The sequence below is a fragment of the Vulpes vulpes genome, chromosome 12 (assembly GCF_048418805.1).
Source record: "Vulpes vulpes isolate BD-2025 chromosome 12, VulVul3, whole genome shotgun sequence".
NCBI lineage: Eukaryota > Metazoa > Chordata > Mammalia > Carnivora > Canidae > Vulpes > Vulpes vulpes.
Window position 1 is genome coordinate 48,675,349 of NC_132791.1, and position 19,874 is coordinate 48,695,222.

The 19,874-nt window shown below is 43.6% G+C and overlaps 2 protein-coding genes across 14 annotated transcripts in view; one reads left to right on the forward strand and one right to left on the reverse strand.

Annotated features, from left to right (window-relative positions):
• Positions 1-87: 87 nt before the first annotated feature.
• KIF20A (kinesin family member 20A) lies at positions 88-11,251 on the reverse strand. Its single transcript, XM_026001338.2, has 19 exons — positions 10,786-11,251; positions 10,185-10,373; positions 8,982-9,071; positions 8,765-8,884; positions 8,035-8,173; positions 7,729-7,916; positions 7,516-7,642; positions 7,140-7,334; positions 6,921-7,032; positions 6,749-6,817; positions 6,385-6,528; positions 6,070-6,235; positions 5,800-5,961; positions 5,532-5,671; positions 3,948-4,050; positions 2,898-3,096; positions 2,559-2,650; positions 2,177-2,314; positions 88-638 (listed from the first exon to the last, which is right to left on the reverse strand). Exons 2-19 carry the CDS (start codon positions 10,350-10,352, stop codon positions 321-323), a joined length of 2,670 nt encoding a protein of 889 aa, XP_025857123.2. The 5' UTR covers positions 10,353-10,373; positions 10,786-11,251; the 3' UTR covers positions 88-320.
• Positions 10,990-19,874, forward strand: part of BRD8 (bromodomain containing 8) — a 20,960-nt gene continuing 12,075 nt past the window's right edge. For 4 of the 13 annotated variants that reach the window (XM_072728491.1, XM_072728486.1, XM_072728489.1 and 1 more), the window contains exons 1-5: positions 11,038-11,381; positions 12,343-12,439; positions 18,533-18,602; positions 19,411-19,460; positions 19,672-19,794. Coding sequence is in view for 12 of the 13 variants with exons in the window: in XM_072728486.1 (XP_072584587.1) it covers positions 11,363-11,381; positions 12,343-12,439; positions 18,533-18,602; positions 19,411-19,460; positions 19,672-19,794 (359 nt within the window). In the remaining variant the exon portion in view is untranslated. Of the gene's footprint in view, positions 11,773-12,342; positions 12,445-18,532; positions 18,603-19,410; positions 19,461-19,671; positions 19,795-19,874 lie in introns of all 13 variants that reach the window. The other 9 variants (XM_072728481.1, XM_072728483.1, XM_072728485.1 and 6 more) reach the window with 6 other exon arrangements.

The following is a 19,874-nucleotide window of genomic DNA, read 5'->3' on the forward strand; positions in this document are numbered from 1 at the left end:
ATTTTCAGTTGTTTTTCCTATTTTGTAAGTTCTGTCTTAATGAATTTGTTAAATTTGGAATTCAAACAAAAAATGTGAAAACACAAAAAATGTGAATAATGTTTATTTAATATAACTCTGTGTGTGCAGAGAAAGCATATGCATATAAGTAAAAAAGTATGAGATTACACAGGGGATTATAATACAAAAGGGAGGAAAATAACTAGTATCTGTATATTGCATTCTGGATACAGTTCCAGGTATTGGTAAAGCTTAAAAGAGACCTATTTCTCAAGCAGCTGACCTGCCTCAGGGCAATGACTCTCTCCTTTCCCACAGCCTTAGTATTTTTTGCCAAAAGGCCCAGATTTGAGTAAAGGGGAGCGTCGTGAGCGCAGGATCCGGGCATAAGGGCTGCAGTCTGTGGAGCTTTGGCAGGTGGGTGTTCTGGGAAGTAAATTTCGAAGAAATGGTTTCTTCCCTGGGGGCTGTTGGTTTGGTTGCTGGTTTTCCTGGTTGGTGCCAAAGCGCTTTTTGGTAGAAGCTTGGCCTTGGAGTTTTAGTACAGTATGATACTGTTCTGCGATGCATGCTGCCTTCTTCCGAAGGTCTAGTTTTACTAGCATCATGTTATTCTGTAGCTCAGCCAGGGTCTGATCCTAAGGAACATGAATAAAGTTAAAGAAAACCCTTTAGTCTAGTGTATTAGAGAAACTAAAGGGCAAGTTAATACATGCTATCCACTACCCAGTTATTTTAAGTTAAAGATTTTTAAAGATTTTATGAGAGAGACAAAGAGAGAGGCAGAGACACAGGCAGAGGGAGAAGCAGGCTCCATGGGGGGAGCCCAATGCAGGACTCGATCTGGGGACTCCAGGATCATGCCCTGAGCCGAAGGCAGACACTTAACTGATGGGTGCAGCAATTACCAAAAATAAATAGGGCAGCCCAGGTGGCTCAGTGGTTTAGCACCGCCTTCAGCCCCGGGCCTGATCCTGGAGACCCGGGATCGAGTCCCATGTCAGGCTCTCTGCATGGAGCCTGCTTCTCCCTCTGCCTGTGTCTCTGCCTCTCTCTCTCTCTCTCTCTCTCTCTCTCTCCCTGTGTCTTTCATGGATAAATAAAATCTTAAAATAAATAAATAAACTTTTTTTTTTTTGTAAATAAATAAACTTAAAAAAACACACACACAGCTTTTTTAAATCTAAGAGGTTTTTTTTTTTTTTTCTTCACTCTAGAATCAGGGTGCACTTATAACAACCGTCATAGCTTAATGGTTAGTGTTTTGTCCTATTGGAATATAAAATAACAGGTTTTTTTTTTAAAGATTATATTTGTTTATCCATGAGACAGAGAGAGAGAGAGAGAGAGAGGCAGAGACACAGGCAGTGGGAGAAGCAGGCTCCATGCAGGGAGCCTGACGTGGGACTCGATCCCAGGTCTCCAGGATCAGGCCCTGGACTGAATGCGGTGCTAAACCGCTGAGCCACCCAGGCTGCCCAAAAATAACATTTTCTTAAAAATTATGCATTTGGCTTTTTCTTTTGTCTTTTTAAATGTAGAGTTTTACTTTTTTAAGTAGGCTCCATATTAAATGTGGGGCCTGAACTCATAACCCCGAGATCAAGAGTCACATGCTTTAAAAAAAAAAAAAAAAGTCACATGCTTTATTGACTGAGCCAGCCAGGTGCCCCTTAAAATCTACATATTTTAGATGAAATATGATAATATCTACTTCCATAAGGTTTTTTTTTTCTGTCTAGGAAGTTTTATAGTTTTGTTTTCCATTTACATCTATGACCCATTTCGAATTAATTTTTGTTTATGGGACAAGGAATGGATGGATGTTAATGACACCAGATAGAATCAGTCATGATGAGCGTACTGAATGAGAAGTGCAGAGGGCAGATGGAACCCCATCCTAGGGTGGGGGTGGAAGAAACCATGGCTAAGGGGATCGTGGGTACTGGTCCTTCCCCAGACAGTTGAGCGGGGAAGCTGTGCACGGACCACCCCCTGCCCCGCCCTCTGGCCGATGGACCCTCCGCCTTGCGGCCCAGCTGCTGGTAGCTCACTTCCATAGGGTTGTTATAACAGAAAATGCCTATAAATTATTTATAGTGCCTTGTACTTAGTAAATACTCACATATACTCTGGAGTAAGCTGATGGGAGAGAAGAGATACAGGGTGTCCTAACCTGTTTGATTAAGATGTCATCACAAGTGGTCAAAGCTTGGCGAAGTTTTCCTGCCCCAGTGCTGTGGCAGCAGGCTCTTTCTGCTGACTGGAGAGACTCACCAAGTTTCTGAAGCTCTGTCCTCAGCAGCCTGATATTCTGAAAAGAATAAGAGTAGGAACCACATTGTGGCTATGATCGACCAGAATAATGATCTGTAGGAGTTGGACAGCCATTTGAAGAGAAATAGAAATAAACTTAGAAAGGCTGGTCAGCTCTATGAAGCGGCCACTCTGCAGGACTGTGCACAAAGGCCCCCTGCTCTTCACATAAGCCACAGACACAGGGTTGGAAGTTGCCTTTAGGTATATGAGCCTTGGTAACAGAGAAAGGTGTAAATTACCTTTTGGCCCTCCTCTAATTTCTTGTCCACATCAATGGTAAAGGGCTTGGCTGAGGGGGGTGGTTCTAACATTTTCTGATACTTCTGTAGTTCTGAGGGAAGGAAACAAGAAACTTCAACATGTAGGCTTTCTAGCCTTGGACTTACCTCTTAACTGAATTAATAGTAGCTTGCAGCAAATACATAAAAAATGAGGCCATATGCATCCTAGAGTGGAAAGGTCAGGGGGATATACCTCAGAGTTGAGGAAATTATCTTGGAGTTGGGAGTCAGAAGGCCCAAGTTTAAAGAACAATTCTTCTCTGAACCACTTTATGCTTTGTGCCCTCTCTCCTTTACCTTCAGTGGTGGAGTTTAGCTCTGCTCTGCACTGTTCCAGTTTAGCCGTAAGCTCCTGGAGCTGCTGATTGGAGGCAGAAGCTGCCAACCTTTGTGACCGCCGAAGGGACAATTCAGACCCTGACTGTTGATGGACTAATGGCTGCTGTCTGGCTTCCTGCAAAAGAGCTTCTAGCTCTTCAATTTTCTCATCCCGTTCCTAAGAGGGAAGCAGAGAGCACAGTCCATCCAGAGTCAGACAAATCCTGCAGGGCAAATGACTTAATGGTGAACAAAACCTTCCCTGACAGTTATGCCCCAAAGGCCTGTTAACAGGGTGCCTGGGTGGCTGGCTCAGTTGGTTAAGCATCTGACTTTGACTCAGGCCATAATCTCAGTCCTGGGATTGAATTCCAAATCAAGCTTTGCACTCATTGGAGAGTCTGCTTCTCTCTCTCCTTCTGCCCCTTCCCTCAGCTCATGCGCCAGCCCTCTCTCTTACACAAATAAATAAAATCTTAAACAACAAAAAAAGTCTGTTAGCACGTAAACCATTTCCAGGCCAACCAGACCCTTAATCAGTTCATAAACTGGGACAACACCTGGGTGGTGGCTCAGTGGTTGAGCGTCTGCCTTTGGCTTAGGGAGTGATCCTGGAGTCCCTGGATTGAGTCCCACATCGGGCTCCTGGCAGGGAGCCTGCTTCTCCCTCTGCCTGTGTCTCTGTCTCTTTCTCTCTCTCTGTCTCTCACGAGTAAATAAAGTCTTAGACACAGGCAGGGGGAGAAGCAGGCTCCATGCCGGGAGCCCGACGCGGGACTCGATCCCGGGACTCCAGGATCATGCCCTGGGCCAAAGGCAGCCGCCAAACCACTGAGCCACCCAGGGATCCCTAAATAAATAAAGTCTTAAAAAAAAGAATTCATAGATTGACACACATACAGTACTAAGGAGACTAGAAAAAACTGAGTTACATATTCCTGCCCTACCAGAGTTTATAAAATATGTTTACATCAGACAAGCTAAAGGTGGGAATCAGTGGCTAGTTGGGGCTGGTTCAGGGCAACTCACCTGAAGCTCTTCTTGGTAAAAGCTTGTAAGTGACTCCTTGAGGATCTTTAGTTTCTCTTCATACATTTCCTCTAATAGTTCCTTTTGGGTGTCCAAATGTTCACTGTCAGAGGATAAAAATGGATAAAGAGGATGGGGTATGTACACACACATGCACGCACAGTGGAATGTTACTCAGCTATAGAGAATGAAATCTTGCCCTTTGCAATGACATGGACGGACTGAGAAAATATTACGTTAAGTGAAATCAGAGAAAAACAAAATACCATATAATTTCATTTTTATGTGGAATCTAAAAAACAAATGAACAAAAAAGCCACTTAAAACAAAACAGACTTGGGGATCCCTGGGTGGCTCAGTGCTTTAGCGCCTGCCTTTGGCCCAGGGCGTGATCTTGGAGACCCGGGATCCTGGAGACCGGGAGCTCCCTTCATGGAGCCTGCTTCTCCCTCTGCCTGTGTCTCTGCCTCTCTCTCTCTCTATGTCTTTCATGAATAAATAAATAAAATCTTAAAAACAAACAACCCTCCCCACCCCCGAAAAAAAAAAAAAAAACAAACCAAACCAAAACAAACAAACAAAAAAAACCCAACAGACTTAATGTATTTAAATACAGGGAACAAAAATAAATAAATAAATAAATAAATAAATAAATAAATAAATAAATAAATAAATAAATAAATAAATAAATACAGGGAACAAACTGGTGGTTGCCAGAGGACAGGGAGGTGTGAAGAATTGATGAAATAGATAAAAGGAATTAAAAGGTACAAACTTCCAATTATAAAATAAGTAAGTCACAGAAAAGTACAGCATAGGAATATGGTCAGTAACATTGTAATAATGCATGGTTGACAGGTGCTGACTACACTTACTATGGTGAACACTGAATAATGTATAGAATTGTCAAATCTCTAGGTTGTACACGTGAAACTAATATTGTGTGTCAATTATACTTTTTTCCCCTAAAGATTTCATTTATTTATTCATGAGACATAGAGAGAGGGACAGAGACCTGTCTCTGTTGCTGTCTCTCTCATGAATAAAATCTTAAAAAAGAGAGAAGAAGAGTGAATCGGGGCAGTGCAAGAGAGAAAGAGAGAATCTAAAGCAGGCTCCATGTCCAGTGCAGAGCCCAATGCGGGGCTTGATCTCACAACCCTGACATAATGACCTAAGCCAAAATCAAGTGTTAGAAGGCTTAACTGACTAAGTCACCCAGGAGCCCCAATAATAAATTAAATAAAAAAGAATAGAAGAAGAAGAAAAGGGAGTGAAGATTTTGAGGAGTAAATTTGGAGGACAGATTTTTTTTAAAGATTTTTATTTATTTATGAGAGACACAGGAGGGGTGTTGCAGAGACACAGGCAGAGAGAGAAGCAGGCTCTGTGCAGGGAGCCCAATGTGGGACTTGATCTCGGGTCTCCAGGATCACGTCCTGGGCCAAAGGCGGCGCTAAACCGCTGAGCCCCCCCAGGGCTGCCCTGGAGGACAGATCTTGAGGCACAACTTTATCCTAGTCCCAATTCCTCACCCTCTCTCTGGACCAGTTGACAGACCAAGAGCTATTACTCAGCTGATACCTGCACCACTGTTCCCGTTGTTGCATCTGTTCCACCATCTCATTGCAAATTTCATCACGGAGCTGCATCTCCAGCTGCAACTTTTCCTGCCTTTCTTTACAAAGCAATGCTTTCATGGCTTCCACCACCTGCAGGAGCTCCTGGAGGGACACACAGGTCAGAAGTGATTGGATGTCCATGCCCCACAAATGTAAAGGTCCGCCTGGAAGGCAGCATGGAAAATACGTAGCCATCAAGCAGCTACACCAGAGGTTTCTTGTACTCTTACCTCCTTGCCATAAATGGAGATGTCAACTTCATTTTCAATGTCATCAAGGCCTGGATCTGTCTTAGCTACCATCTCTAAGTTGGGAGATGCTCGTAGACTGTGTTCCTTGATGAAGGAATGTAGCAATGGGAATCCCAGTTGCACAGGTGGAGCATGCACAAGCTAGGTGGGGAGGGGGTGGGAAAGCAATTAAATTCATAATCTAATAGTTTCCTTAAGTAAAGGTACCAGCCCTAAGTGAACACAATCATCACACCTATAGTTTCTTACTTGGCTGGCAATGGCTGAGAACTTGGCCACGTGAAGGGTCTCATCATAGGTAGATGCACATGGATTCACATTGACAATCATGCAGGAGCGGCCTCGACCTGTGAAGAAGCCTTGGAATACCCGAGTCAACTTGCTGTCACGGAAGGGAACCAGGTTCTGCTTTGACCTAGTAGGGGATCAGAGAACAGAGCTGTGAGCAGAATTCCAGCCCTTGGAGTATCCTAGCATCACACCTAGTGATGACCAGGAAGTCTCTTAGCAAAACGCAGTGCATTCCAGACCATCCCAAACCAGGGCTTATAGTCAGAAGCTCACCGATTCTGCTGGTTTTGGCGCAGGGCAGCAATACAACGGCCCAGGGTGTGCAGAGAAGTATTAATGTTTCCTGCTTCCTTTAGCCGATCACCACTTTTCTGATCTTTGCAGCGCTCTGAGCCAGCCAGATCACAGAATGACAACCTTGAATGGTGGACAATATCTGACATAAGGACCCCACATGTTATGAGCTTTCCAGCCCTTCATATACTTCTGGGAAGGGGAGGACCCACCAAGAATCTCTGTACTCAAGGAAGTGGAGCCAGACTCCAATAGAAGTAATTCCTCTGAGGACCTCCCTTACCCCCTACCTCCAACACCATTTATAACCAAGAAGCCCAGATTTCTGAATGGAAAAACTTACTCGCTGATCTTCGGGATGATATCCCCTTCTCCCTGAAGGTGCAGGATACGTATTGAGAAGATGCTGTGACTGTAAATCAAGAAAAAAAAGTCACTGTGTATCCTCCATGACCAGATAGATGACTACAGTTTCCTAGAACACAGTGAAAAGCTGACTCCCACAGCCCACTCACCTGCGGCTAGAGTTCTGGTTCAGATGGGTGCTGGCAAAGCTCTGGTTTTTACGACCCACTTTGAGCAGTTTCCAGGCCTCTTCAGCATCCTGAATATGAATCCAATTGAGATCTGAGGCAAAGAAGAGAAAGGCATACATAAGATGGGAACACCTAACTTTTCTGGGTTTCTCCCAAGTCCCATTTCTGGGTTGTTGACAGCCTCCCACCTTCTAATACCTTTCACATAGGGGTTGCCATTCTGATCCTCACACAACCGCAGAGTCTGCCTCTTGCGCTGCTGGCTAGGTGGTTCCAACAGGTCGTAAAGGAGTTCATTGTAGATCTCAAAGAAGGAGATCCAGACGGAGAAGCGGATGTCTGCAGGGACACTCACAGGGCTGGTGTCTGGCTGTGCCCATCGGGGACTCGTTTCTGGGGAAGAACCCATGTACAATGCATCAACTCTAGAGTAGTCCATCTCCTCTTTGGTCTGCAGGGGCCTTAGAAGGAGCAGCTTAGGTTGAAACCTCTGGTTTATACTCCTGGCAGCTATTGGGAGCAAGGGAGTAGGTTTCTACTGTTACTTGACACACAGTTCAGTTGTGGTACATACCATCCAGCTGGCTACTGGTGGTCATGTGACTGGAGGAGAGTCCAGCAACACCACTATCAAAGCTGCTGCTGGTACCCATCCGACCTTCAATGTAGACACTCCTCTTCAAGGAGGTGGACAGCTCCTCCTGGAGGGGCCCAGGGAGAAGATAAGCACAAAACTTTCCACAGATTTGTCCTCTTATCCCCACCTCTGTGAACTCCAACACTACACCTCTTGGAGGCCTCCATTTAGCAGAGACAGTTTCTTCATTTCCTCCTGTCGCATCTGCTTGCTGTCTAGCCAGATCACCTCATTGAAGAGTATGGGCTTCAGATCAGGTGTTGGATGAAGTTGGCTTTGGAGGCTATTGAAGATCAGAGCAAGCGACCGGGGTAGGATCCCTCCATCCTTGATGGTACCTGGAAGTATGTCAAAGATGGACAGCTGAGAGCTCTTCCCCAATTCAAAGCAACAAAAGGCAAAGAAAATACCATTATAGGCCAATCAGCAATTCTGTGAGGCCTACTACTCACTCACCTTGAATTGTGTGGGTTTTCCCTGAGTTGGTGACTCCATATGTATAGATGAGCCAGTTCTGCCCTTTGAGTACATCCTTTACCATCTCCTTCACGGTCAGGTTGAAGAAAGATGCCTGTCCCACTTCTGGCCCAAAGATCTAGAGACAGACCCAATTTCTCAGAGGTCCATCCCTCATCTCTCACTTGCTCTTATGCAGAGCCAGCAGATGCATCCCTTCCTGGGTGATTGGCTCTGGAGACTATAGTCAAGTAACTTCTTCCTGCAGTGCCATTAGCTGCTCTCTAAACACTGAAGACTAACCACTCTCTGCCAGTCCATCTTTCGTCAAAATCAATCAAAAAAATGCTAACCACTACGTCTGATGCTATACACACAATGGGGCAACATAGTAATCACAAGTGTGGGCTTTGGAGATGGATGGTTATAGATGCAAGGCCTAACTCTACCACTGACCAGCTACATGGCTTCAGGAACATAACTTTCACTGGGTCATAATATCCTTATCAGGAAAATAGGGACAAGAATGATAATAATAATGGAGATGTTGGGAATTAATGCACAAAAAGTACTTGATGCACTAACTAGCACATAACATGAGTCCTCAAAATTATAGACCTGCATATTCAAGGAACTCACAGTGAAGTAAAAACCTTCCCCGCTAAAGAGAGAATAAAGTTGCCCCTAATATATTGGTTCCTTATTCATAAATCAATAAATACCTCCATACCTGGGAAAAGGTGAATCTATGGGCAGCTTGTCCAATTCCCCGCTCACTGCTCTTCTGGGCAAAGGAGTCCTTTGGTGCCTGTAGAACAAGGGTCTCCATATTCTCGATACGGACACAATCCTGAGAAGCAGTAAAGAAATCACAGAAAGAAATAATCTTGGGAACCTTTCCTGTATTGCATCATTCCATCTTGAATCTTCCCTTCTCAGACACTCACCTGATCTTCCTGTCTTTCCAATTCTGAGGGTAACAAGGGCCTGACCCTCAGGTATACTTTCACCTTCTCTGTACTATCCTCAGATGGAACCTGTGGCAGAATTCCAGGCCAGAATCAGCAGTTACTTCCAAGCAGATGGGCAAGCATAGCATATTTCCAGAGAATCATGCTGACACTATACCATTTCAACCCAAATGTCTGTACACTACTCTACAGTTCCATAATCATTCCAACCCACATGGGTTTTTTCACTGTTTTATCACCCTTCACTGTCTTCAGTATCCTGGCAACACAGCCTGCCACACTGACTTTCTGAATTAGAACTGGTTAATTGGTAAGAAAATCACCATATGATATTACAGCAAAACTCGGTAGTTAAGCACCTTGGAGGCAGACAAACCTAAATTTGAGTTCCAATTCCATCATTTAGAACTATGTGATCTTGAACAAGTTCTTTAGATTGTCTGCCTCTGTTTATGTATCTGTAGAATTGTGTTAACAATAGAACCCACTTCATTCATTCAACAGATGTTTAGAGATTTGCCTACAATGGCCTGGGAACTCTAAGAGGCTTTGGTGGTCCACAGAAACATTATCAAGGTCTAGCTCTCATGAAACTTTCTCTATGAAAGAAGAGACTTCCTAGTAGAGTTGTGTTCAACCAGTGCCATTCCCCACGCCAAGGAACATTTAGCTATGTCAGGGGAAGGTTCTTGGTTGTCACAGTGGGAAGGAGCTAGTGACATCTAGTGGGTAGAGGACAGGTATGCTACTAAACATCTTAACAAGGTACAAGACAGACCACTATAACAAAGAATTAGCTGGGCCCTAATGTCAATAATGCTGCAGCTGAGATACCCCAGCTTAGCATAAAGCCTCCATAAATGGAAGCTATGTTTGATATTAAATGGCTGTATGGTCTTGTGCAAGTTATTTAACATATCTAGGCCTCATGGTGAAGAGAGAACTGTTAGCCTTCCCTCACAGGGCTGAGTGCATGGCACTTGAGAGTGTTTTTAATGGAATGCAAATAATAGTTCTTCCTACGGACACACAAATTTACATTTTTTTCTTGCCCTGCTCTTAATTTCAGATCAATCTTTCAGACCCTTGGGATTGCTAGTCTTTGACCTAATAGGAATGCGGACAACTGGGAGGCTGAGGCTATCGCTCTGCTGCCAAACCACTGTCCAACCCCTTTACCTGCTGCTGCTTATCCTCCAGGGAGGTGGAGATGACAGAGCAGTCTGATACCAGGTCCTTCCGTACCACAGACCCTAAATCTGCAGCCGTGGACTCAAACATGGGGGAGACTACAACGTCCTCATCTGACAGCAAGCCGGCTGGCGGAGAAAGGATCCCTTGCGACATGGCAGCAGGGGCGGCTTAGGTCTACAAAGAGACAAAAATGGGTAGGGAGGGGAACCTTAAGGGACAGGTGGGGCCGCAAATTCTAGGTAGGAAACAATTTCCTCGCCCCAGGACACCTTCCTCTCGCTCCTTGAATTCCTCCTCCGTTGGCCCTTCAAATGCCAGGAGAGGGGTGGGCGCGAGAGAAGCAGTTAATCAGGTTATAATCCAGTCTTAGGCATTTCCGACCGCCAACAGGAATGAATAGATACCTCGCTCCAAAAGCAGAAGCCCACTCTCTGACTAGCGTGCCTCGCCCACCGGCCTCCTTCTCCAGCCTCACTCCAGGCCCAAAGGGAGGACAGAGGTATTAAGGAAAAAAAGGGATGGAGGCCGCATCGCTTTCTAAAAGCCTACCCCGCGAGGGCAAGGGCTGGGACCGCCGCAAACTCACCGAACACACGACACTCGCTCCTCCTCGGGTACCGACTCACACGTCCAGCCGCCGAACCTGGACTTTCGCCGTCGCAGAGCTCAGCTCCACCCATGAGGCTCACCTTTGTTACTGATACAATGTTTTAAATTACGCGCTGTGTTCGTTCGGCCAATCAGACAGCGAAACCTGCAGCTGCCAATCAGCGCAAGGAAAGGGGGCGGAGGAGCCTAGCAGGCGGTTTGCTCTCGCTCGACCGCTCCCCTCCCAGGTGGCTCCGGGTTACCAACTGTCGGAGTTAGGAGTTGGGGCGCCTGCAGTTCTTGGCGCTTAACACCGTTCCTTGGACCTTAAGGCACTTCTTTACTAAGAAACCTGAAGGAAATTCTGGGGCCTCAGCGCCATCCTCTTTAGCATGATTCTTCCCGGGAGCCCTCAAGAAGCCTGACATAGGGCTTCCTCGTCCTGGGGGCTGACTACATTTCCCAGGAGACATCGCGAGCAAACGCCCGGACTCTATTTCCCAGAATCCTGGGCTTCGGCGGTACCAGACTGTCTTCGCTGGGGCGGGGGGCGGGCAGACGACTCCAGGGCCAAGATGGCGACAGGAACGGGTAGTAAGTATGTCGGCTGTTTTTGCGTGGAAGGCCTTTTAGACCAGAAGCTAGGTACTAGACTTCTGCCACGCGCCTGGGGAGTAGGGGCAATGATTGCCCAAGGGCCTAGGGTCTTGAGAGACCTGCGCTCGACCGTATCGTGAAGACTGTCGATCAGAGGCCCACAAGTCTAGGGTTTTGTGTCTCAGGAAAGCTGCGGAGATTTGAGAGAAGCCGTTCAGCGAATGCCTGTGTGTTTGCGAGCTCTGCGGGGTGCGAGATCAAAGGGCTGTGGACACTTGGGTGTGAGGACAAAGATGCTGTGAGCCATATGGAGTAACTTGCTCTCAATAGCCGTTCTTTTTCTGGCCAGCGTTCCTGAGGCCCGTAGTCGATCTCCCGGAGAAATAGGGTACTTTAACTCTTAGCTTTTTCGGCCGCAAGGGAAATTGAGTTTTGTGCATTAAGATGCACATTTTCCTGTTTCATACGTTGAAAAGGCGTTTGAGGTCCGACGGCACCATGGGGGTGAAAGTACTGCGAGAAGTAAACAAGTTTATGCTAGGGAGGCTGGGCTGTAGGCGCGGGGTGGGGGAGGGGAGGGGAGAGGAAGGCAGCGGCCGCTCGGAATCCTGGGAAAGAAGCCCTGGCGTTCAGATGGGTATAAAGTATTCTTAAAACTGGGCCTGTCGGGAGAACGGCCTTATCTTACTCTGATGTTTTGCCTTCCCTTTAAAAAATAAAACAAAGTAGCCACGTCATTTGAAGAAGTGAAATGTTTTGCCACGCGGTGCAATATGCGTGGAATGAATAGGTACCTGCCTAGTGGTAATATTTTAGTAGAGATGAAAATCAGGATTCCGTGATAGTAACTCACTTTGTTCCTAGAAGGTGGAATGTTTTGCATTAGGCTTTTCGTACTCCCTTTGGGCCTTAGAACTAGTGCTTCAGTGGTTGTTCTCTAAGATTTTTCTCCTTTTAGAACACAAGCTGTTGAGTACTGGCCCTACAGAGCCATGGTCCATCCGAGAGAAGCTCTGTTTAGCCTCTTCGGTCATGAGGAGTGGAGATCAAAATTGGTAAAGTATCTAAGATAGCTGCTTTTTTGAATCTTAGAAACTATTGGATTTTTTTTTTTAACTGGTGGATTCCTGTGGGTTTTTTTTTAAGGTTTTATTTATTTATTTATTTATTTATGAGAGCCGGGTGGGGGTGGGGGGCAGAGACCCGCAGAGGGAGAAGCAGGCTCCATGCTGGGAACCTGATGTGGGACTCCATTCCGCGGATCACGCCCTGAGCCTGAGCGAAAGCAGACGCACAACCACTGAGCCACCCAGGCCGTCCCTCATTCTGGTTTTGATTTACATATCCCTGATGTCTAATGTTGAGCGTCTTTTCATATGCTTATTGGTCATTTGTATCTCTTTAGAAAAAACGTCTGCTTAGATCCTTTGGATTATTTATGTTATTACTGAGTTTTAAGCGTTCTTTGTATTTTCTGACATGAATTACTTGTCAGATAATTTGCAAATATTTCTCTATTTTGTGTATTGTCTTTTCACTCTCTTGATTGATATCATTTACAACACAAAAGTTTCTATTTTTATTTTTTAAAGATTTTATTTATTCATGAGAGACACACAGAGAGAGGCAGAGACATAGGCAGAGGGAGAAGCAGGCTCCACACAGGGAGCCCAATATGGGACTGGTTCCTGGGTCTCCAGGATCATGCCCTGGGCAAAAGGCAGGCACCAAACCACTGAGCCACCCAGGTGTCCCAGCACAAAAGTTTTTAATTTGATATGTCCAGTTTATTTTTTTCTTGTGTTGCTTATGCTTTTGGTGTCATAGCTAAGAAACTCTTTACTTCTGTGTTTTCTTTTCAAAGCTTTATAGTTTTAGCTCTATACCTTTAGGTCTATGCACTCCATTTTGAATTAAGTTTTGTGTATGCCGTAAGACAAGGGTCTGTTTTGCACGTTGATATGCCCCAGTATCCATTATTTGTTAAAAAGACTGTTCTTTTCCTATTGAAATTGTCTTGGCATTCAGTATTTCTTTTTAAGGACCATAAAGTAGAACTGTGGTTTCCAGCCCTTTTTTTTTCTAGTGCATATTTATTTATTTATTAATAAAGATTTATTTATTTGAGAGAGAAAAGCAAACAAGTGTGTAAGTGCCTGCTGGGAAGGGGAGGAGTGGGGAGGGGCAGAAAGGGCCCTAAGCAGACTACTGTGTGCTGAGTGCAGCCCTGCAGGGGGATGGGGGAGCTCTGTCTCTCCAGGCTGAGCTTACAACCTGAGTGGAAACCAAGAGTCAGATACTTAGCTGACTGTGCCACCCAAGTGCCCTTCCTTTTTTATATTTAACATTTGTCTATTTTTCCTCAGGATCTAAGGACACTTTTGGGGTTTTTTTGTTTTTTTGTTTTTTGTAAATTTTAGGTAGTATCTACACCCAGGGTGGGGATTGAACTCACAACTCCAATATCAAGAGTTGCATGCTCTATAGATTAAGCCAGCCGGGAACCCCTAAGGACATCTTTTAATTGTCTTAAGCCTTAAAATTACTTAATATACAAATGTTTATGTGGCATGTCTCTAATTGTTCAAATGAGTTTATTGAGGCACCATTACTGGTTACACTTAGCATTTCTGCAGCTTTATATATTTTTCAAATAACTTTTTTTTTTAAGATTTTATTTATTTAGGGCGGCCCCGGTGGCGTAGCGGTTTAGCACCGCCTGCAGCCCTTGGCATGATCCTGGAGATCCTGGATCAAGTCCCACGTCGGGCTCTCTGCATGGAGCCTGCTTCTCCCTCTGCCTGTGTCTCTGCCTCTCATTCTCTCTCTGTGTTTCTATGAATAAATAAAATCTTAAAAAAAAAAAAGATTTTATTTATTTATTCAAGAGAGACACAGAGAGAGAGAGAAGCAGAGACACAGGCAGAGGGAGAAGCAGACTCCATGCAGGGAGCCCGACGTGGGACTCGATCCCAGGCCTCCAGGATCACGCCCTGGGATGCAGGCAGTGCTAAACCGCTGTGCCACTGGGGCTGCCCCTAATAAACAAAATCTTAAAAAAAAAAGTTTTATTTAGGGAGAGAGTAGAGGGGGAGAGAGGAAGAGGTAGAGGGACATGCCAACTCCACACTGAACATATTCTAACACTCTACCAGTGTTAGCATTTTCTTAGAGTTTCATTACTTGTGTTTCTCTAGCATTAATTTTAAATACATGAGTAAATACATGTTTTTTCTCCCCCTACTTTTTAAACACAAATGGTTTTATACTATATGTACTGTTCTTTGTCTTACCACTGCTTCTCTTTTTTACTTTAGTATACATGAGGCTCTTGTTTTAAGCAGCTGCATGGTATTATGATACAGATATACCATAATTTATTTATTTATTTATTTATTTAAAAAAAATTTTTTTTTTTTTAATTTATGGTAGTCACACAGAGAGAGAGAGAGAGAGGCAGAGACACAGGCAGAGGGAGAAGCAGGCTCCATGCACCGGGAGCCCGATGTGGGATTCGATCCCGGGTCTCCAGGATCGCGCCCTGGGCCAAAGGCATGCGCCGAACCGCTGCGCCACCCAGGGATCCCTACCATAATTTATTTAACTGGTACTCTGATGGACATTTGCTAGTACAGATACAGCCTTGCATAATTAAATACAAACTGAAGGTGGAATTATTAGGTCAAAGAATGTATGTGTTCATAGAGTTTGATAAGTACTTCATAATGTCCTACTCATAAATGGTTTCAGTTTACAATCCCATTGGTAGGGGATCCCTGGGTGGCGCAGCAGTTTGGCGCCTGCCTTTGGCCCAGGGCGCGATCCTGGAGACCCGGGATCGAATCCCACATCAGGCTCCCGGTGCATGGAGCCTGCTTCTCCCTCTGCCTGTGTCTCTGCCTCTCTCTCTCTCTCTGTGTGACTATCATAAATAAATAAATAATAAATAAATAAATAAATAAAATTACAATCCTATTGGTAATGTATCAGAATGCCTCTTTTTCTGTGTCGTGGTTGTTAGATATTTTTGATCTTTGACAGTGTTAAAAAGGTGAGAAATAGTTCACATGTTTTTCATTTATATTTATCTTATGATGAGTAAGGTTGAATATCTTCATGTGTTAAAGGGCCACTTATTTCCTTTTTTGTAAGCTACCTTTTTCCTTTTTTTTTTTTTTTAGTTCTTCAATTGGGAGAGAGCTCCTTATACATTAGGGAGATGAGCCATTTGAGCTATGAGTTTTTTTTGTTTGTTTGTTTGTTTTTAAGATTTTATTTATTTGGGGATCCCTGGGTGGCTCGGAGGTTTGGTGCCTGCCTTTTGCCTGGAGTGTGATCCTGGAGTCCTGGGATCGAGTCCCATGTTGGGCTCCTTGCATGGGGCCTGCTTCTTCCTCTGCCTGTGTCTCTGCCTCATTCTCTGTGTGTGTCTCTCATGAATAAATAAATAAAGCCTTTTAAAAAATTAAACCTAAATAAAAAATATTTTATTTATTTATTCATGAGAGACACACACACACAGAGGCAGAGACATAGGCAGAGGGAGAAGCAGGCTCGATGCAGGGAGCCTGATGTGGGACTTGATCCCAGGACTCCAGGATCACGCCGAGCCGAAGGCAAGCACCAAACTGCTGAGCTACCCAGGAATTGCTTTTTTAAAAAAAAAAAGCCAGTGTGCCATTTGGCTTTGCTTATGGTAACATTTTTACTTTAAGATTTTTATTTTTGGGGGATCCCTGGGTGGCTCAGTGGTTTGGCGCCTGCCTTCGGCCCAGGGTGTGATCCTGGAGTCCTGGGATCAAGTCCCACATCGGGCTTCCTGCATGCAGCCTGCTTCTCCTCTGTCTGTGTCTCTGCCTCTCTCTCTTTGTGTCTCTCATGAATAAATAAATAAAATCTTAAAAAAAAAAAAAAGACTTATTTTTTTATTTTACTTTATTTTTTTTAAGATTTTTTATTTTTATTTTTTTTAATTTTTATTTATTTACAATAGTCACACACACACAGAGAGAGAGAGGCAGAGACATAGGCAGAGGGAGAAGCAGGCTCCATGCACTGGGAGCCCGACTTGGGATTCGATCCTGGGTCTCCAGGATCGCGCCCAGGGCCAAAGGCAGGTGCCAAACCGCTGCGCCACCCAGAGATCCCTATTTATTCATTTTTGATAGACATAGAGAGAGACACAGGCAGAGGGAGAAGCAGGCTCCATGCCGGGAGCCCGATGCGGGACTCGATCCCGGGACTCCAGGATGGCGCCCTGGGCCAAAGGCAGGCGCCAAACTGCTCAGCCACCCAGGGATCCCCTATTTTTTTTATTTTTTAATAAAAATAAAATGCTCAACCACTGAGCCACCCAGGTGTCCCAACTTTAAGACTTTTAAAATGTTGTTTGTTAATTTTTTTCAAAAGTTCCTGGATTTCGTGACCTATTTAGAAAAGTCTTCCTTAGTCTGAGATTATAAAATAATTCTGTGATTTCTTGTAGTACTTTGATGGTTAATTTTTTGTTGTTGTTGTTTAATATTTAAATCTTTGCTTCATTTGGGGCTTTTCTTTGTCTAAAGTGTAAATTGTAGATCAGACTTTATTTTTTACTGATAGCTATCTATATAACTATTGAACTTTATAAAAGAGCTGTGTGATACCATTATCTCAACACAAATATAAAAACTCTTTTCTTTTTAAAGTTACTTAGTTTTTCAACTAAGAGAAGTTTCACATAGAGAAGTGTGGAGAATAATATAGAGTATCCATGTTAGGGATCCCTGGGTGGCTCAGCAGTTTAGTGCCTGCTTTGGCCTGGGGTGTGATCCTGGAGTCCCGGGATCGAGTCCCACATCAGGCTCCCTGTGTGGAGCCTACTTCTCCCTCTGCCTGTGTCTGCCTCTCTCTCTGTCTCTGTCTGTCTCTCTCATGAATGAATAAATAAAATCTGAAAAAGAGTATCCATGTTAAATCCAGTTTGGATTTAACAAATCTTAATATTTCATCATGTTTCCTTTGGATCTTTTTCAAGATTTTAAAATTTTATTTATTTATTAGAGCAAGCACATATGAGCAGAGAGAGGAGCAGAGGGGAAGGATAGAGAATCTCAAGCAGACTCCAAGCTTACTGCTCAAATCTCAGATCACTGAGACCATGACCTGAACTGAAGTCAAGAGTTGGATACCCAACTGATTGAGCCACTCAGATGTCCCTCTTTGGATCTTTTTAAAGAAATAAACATAGACACAATTAAAGCCAAATGCTCTTCCTTGATCCCATTCTAGTCCTATTTTTATTTTTTGCCTGTCTTTACAACTTTTTAGAAGGTGATACGATTGCATCATAACAGAAAGTTGTGTCTTTTTTTTTCCAGTTAATATTATGTGGTATATATGTTCCATTTCACCACATTTTCTAATTATTTTTATGATCTGTTTAATATTTTATAGAGGTGAAATGCCATAAGTTAAACATCTCTTGCAGTTATTTAGGAGAAACCTGTCAGTCTGATCAAGTCTACATGCTTTCTTCTTGGTACTTACCACTTTGTTAGATTTTTTTTAAGATTTTATTTATTCATGAGAGATTGGGAGAGGCAGAGACATAGGCAGAGGAAGAAGCAGGTTCTCTGCAGGAGCCCAATATGGGACTTGATCCTGAACCCTAGGATCATGACCTGAGCCAAAGACAGATGCTTGACTGCTGAGCCACCCAGGCGTCCCTTTTTATTTTTTTTAAAAGATTAGATTATTTTTAGTAATAGATTCCTAGGAGTTATATTAGTGGATCAAAAGATAATTTTTTAGTCCGGAACGTCTTACAAATTGCTTTTCAAAAGATACATCTCTTCTAAAAAAAACCAAAACAACATAAAAATACTTTACCAAATGAATAGAAATGATAATGTACTTGTTTTAATACCTCACTTCACCCAGGAAATATATCACGTAGTTAAACTGTTTCACAATGATTGTTTCCATCTAGATGAATTTAAGGTGGGTTGTATCGTTTTCCATAGTCACATATTTGAAAATACTTCCTGGTGGCAGTTTTTCATTCTAAATTTTGTACTCCAGATCTTGAACTCTTAGCATACCTCCCCCTCCCCACTCTCTTTTTTCTTCCTGTTTAGTTTGTAATATGCTTTTCTCATTTTGTGTAGGGTATCAGTTAGCAGAGCAATCAAGCCCTTTGCAGAACCTGGCCGTCCTCCAGACTGGTTCTCTCAAAAAGTAAGTTCACAAGCAACTCTTTTAGAACATCTTAGAGATGTGAAGTGGGTTTCCTTCCAGGCCTTGCCCTTTAATCAAAAAGCTTTTATACCTCAAAGAGGTGGAATAGTTGAGAATACCTTTTCCTTTTTCCCCACTCTTTGCCAATTCATCCTGTATGTTCGTATTATAAACTTTTCTTGTCTTTGTAACATAACATGTAAGAGTCCAGCTTGGGAGTTAGAAGATCTGGTTTGGGTTGTTTTTGTTTTGTTTTGTTTTAAAGATTTCATTTATTCATGAGAGACAGAGAGGCAGAGACATAGGCAGAGGGAGCCTGATGCGGAACTTGATCCCTAGACCCGGGATCATGCCCTGAGCTGGAGCAGATGCTGGACTGCTGAGCCCCCCAGGCATCCCTGAAGATCTGGGTTTAATATGACTTAACCTAGAATCTTGGGACTGTGATTCTCGGTTTTCTCATTTATAAAGTTGCTTCGGGATTGTTGTAAAGCTTTAGTTGAAGTAATACCTGTAAAACCTTTAGCCCAGTGCCTCACATATGTTAATTACTCAGTAGATATTAACTATAAATATTGGCTATTGGGTTGTTTCCCCAAAATATACAAATTCTAGGTCAGAGGACTCCTTTTCTGTGTACTCGTGTTGAGTATTTTTAACTGACTTGACTGCAGAGTAATTTCCCCTCCTAGAAACCACTCGTATCTTACATATATTCTCCTCTATAAGCCTTAGTCTGATATGGTAAAACTTTGAAAGGTCGTTCATTTGCAGGCTTGTTCATCATATTTTTACTTTTTTTCCATAGCATTGTGCTTCCCAGTACTCAGAGCTTCTAGAGACCACTGAGACCCCAAAGTGAGTACAAAGACAGGTATTCAAGGCACATCTCTTTAGTGGAGAGTGTTGACTGAGGAAGTCTGGTTTACATCTATTAATTACTAGGTGATTTGAAATAGAGACATTATCTATGGTTAAATGGTGGAGAGGCTCAAAGAAAGCAGTTGGGATTGGGAACAGATGTTCTCTTATTCAAAAGTATGTTTGTTTGTTTTTAAATTTTCTACAGAAGGAAACGGGGCGAAAAGGGAGAAGTGGTCGAAACTGTTGAAGATGTCATTGTTCGGAAATTGACTGCTGAAAGAGTTGAGGAACTAAAGAAAGTGATAAAGGAAACCCAAGAAAAATATAGGTACTTGTCAGAGAGAATACCAAATGGTTGAGAGAGACCAAAGGGGCTGACTTCTGATACTGGTCAGAATTTTTTAAATA

Bases quoted from the DNA above. Each gene is read 5' to 3' on its own strand.
- KIF20A (XM_026001338.2), bottom strand. From the start codon at position 10,352: ATGTCGCAAGGGATCCTTTCTCCGCCAGCCGGCTTGCTGTCAGATGAG. The intron at 5,962-6,069 runs GTAAGAAACTAT...CTCCCCACCTAG, and splicing joins TCTCAGCCATTGCCAGCCAA to CTTGTGCATGCTCCACCTGT. The intron at 2,315-2,558 runs GTAATTTACACC...TATTCTTTTCAG, and splicing joins AATTAGAGGAGGGCCAAAAG to AATATCAGGCTGCTGAGGAC.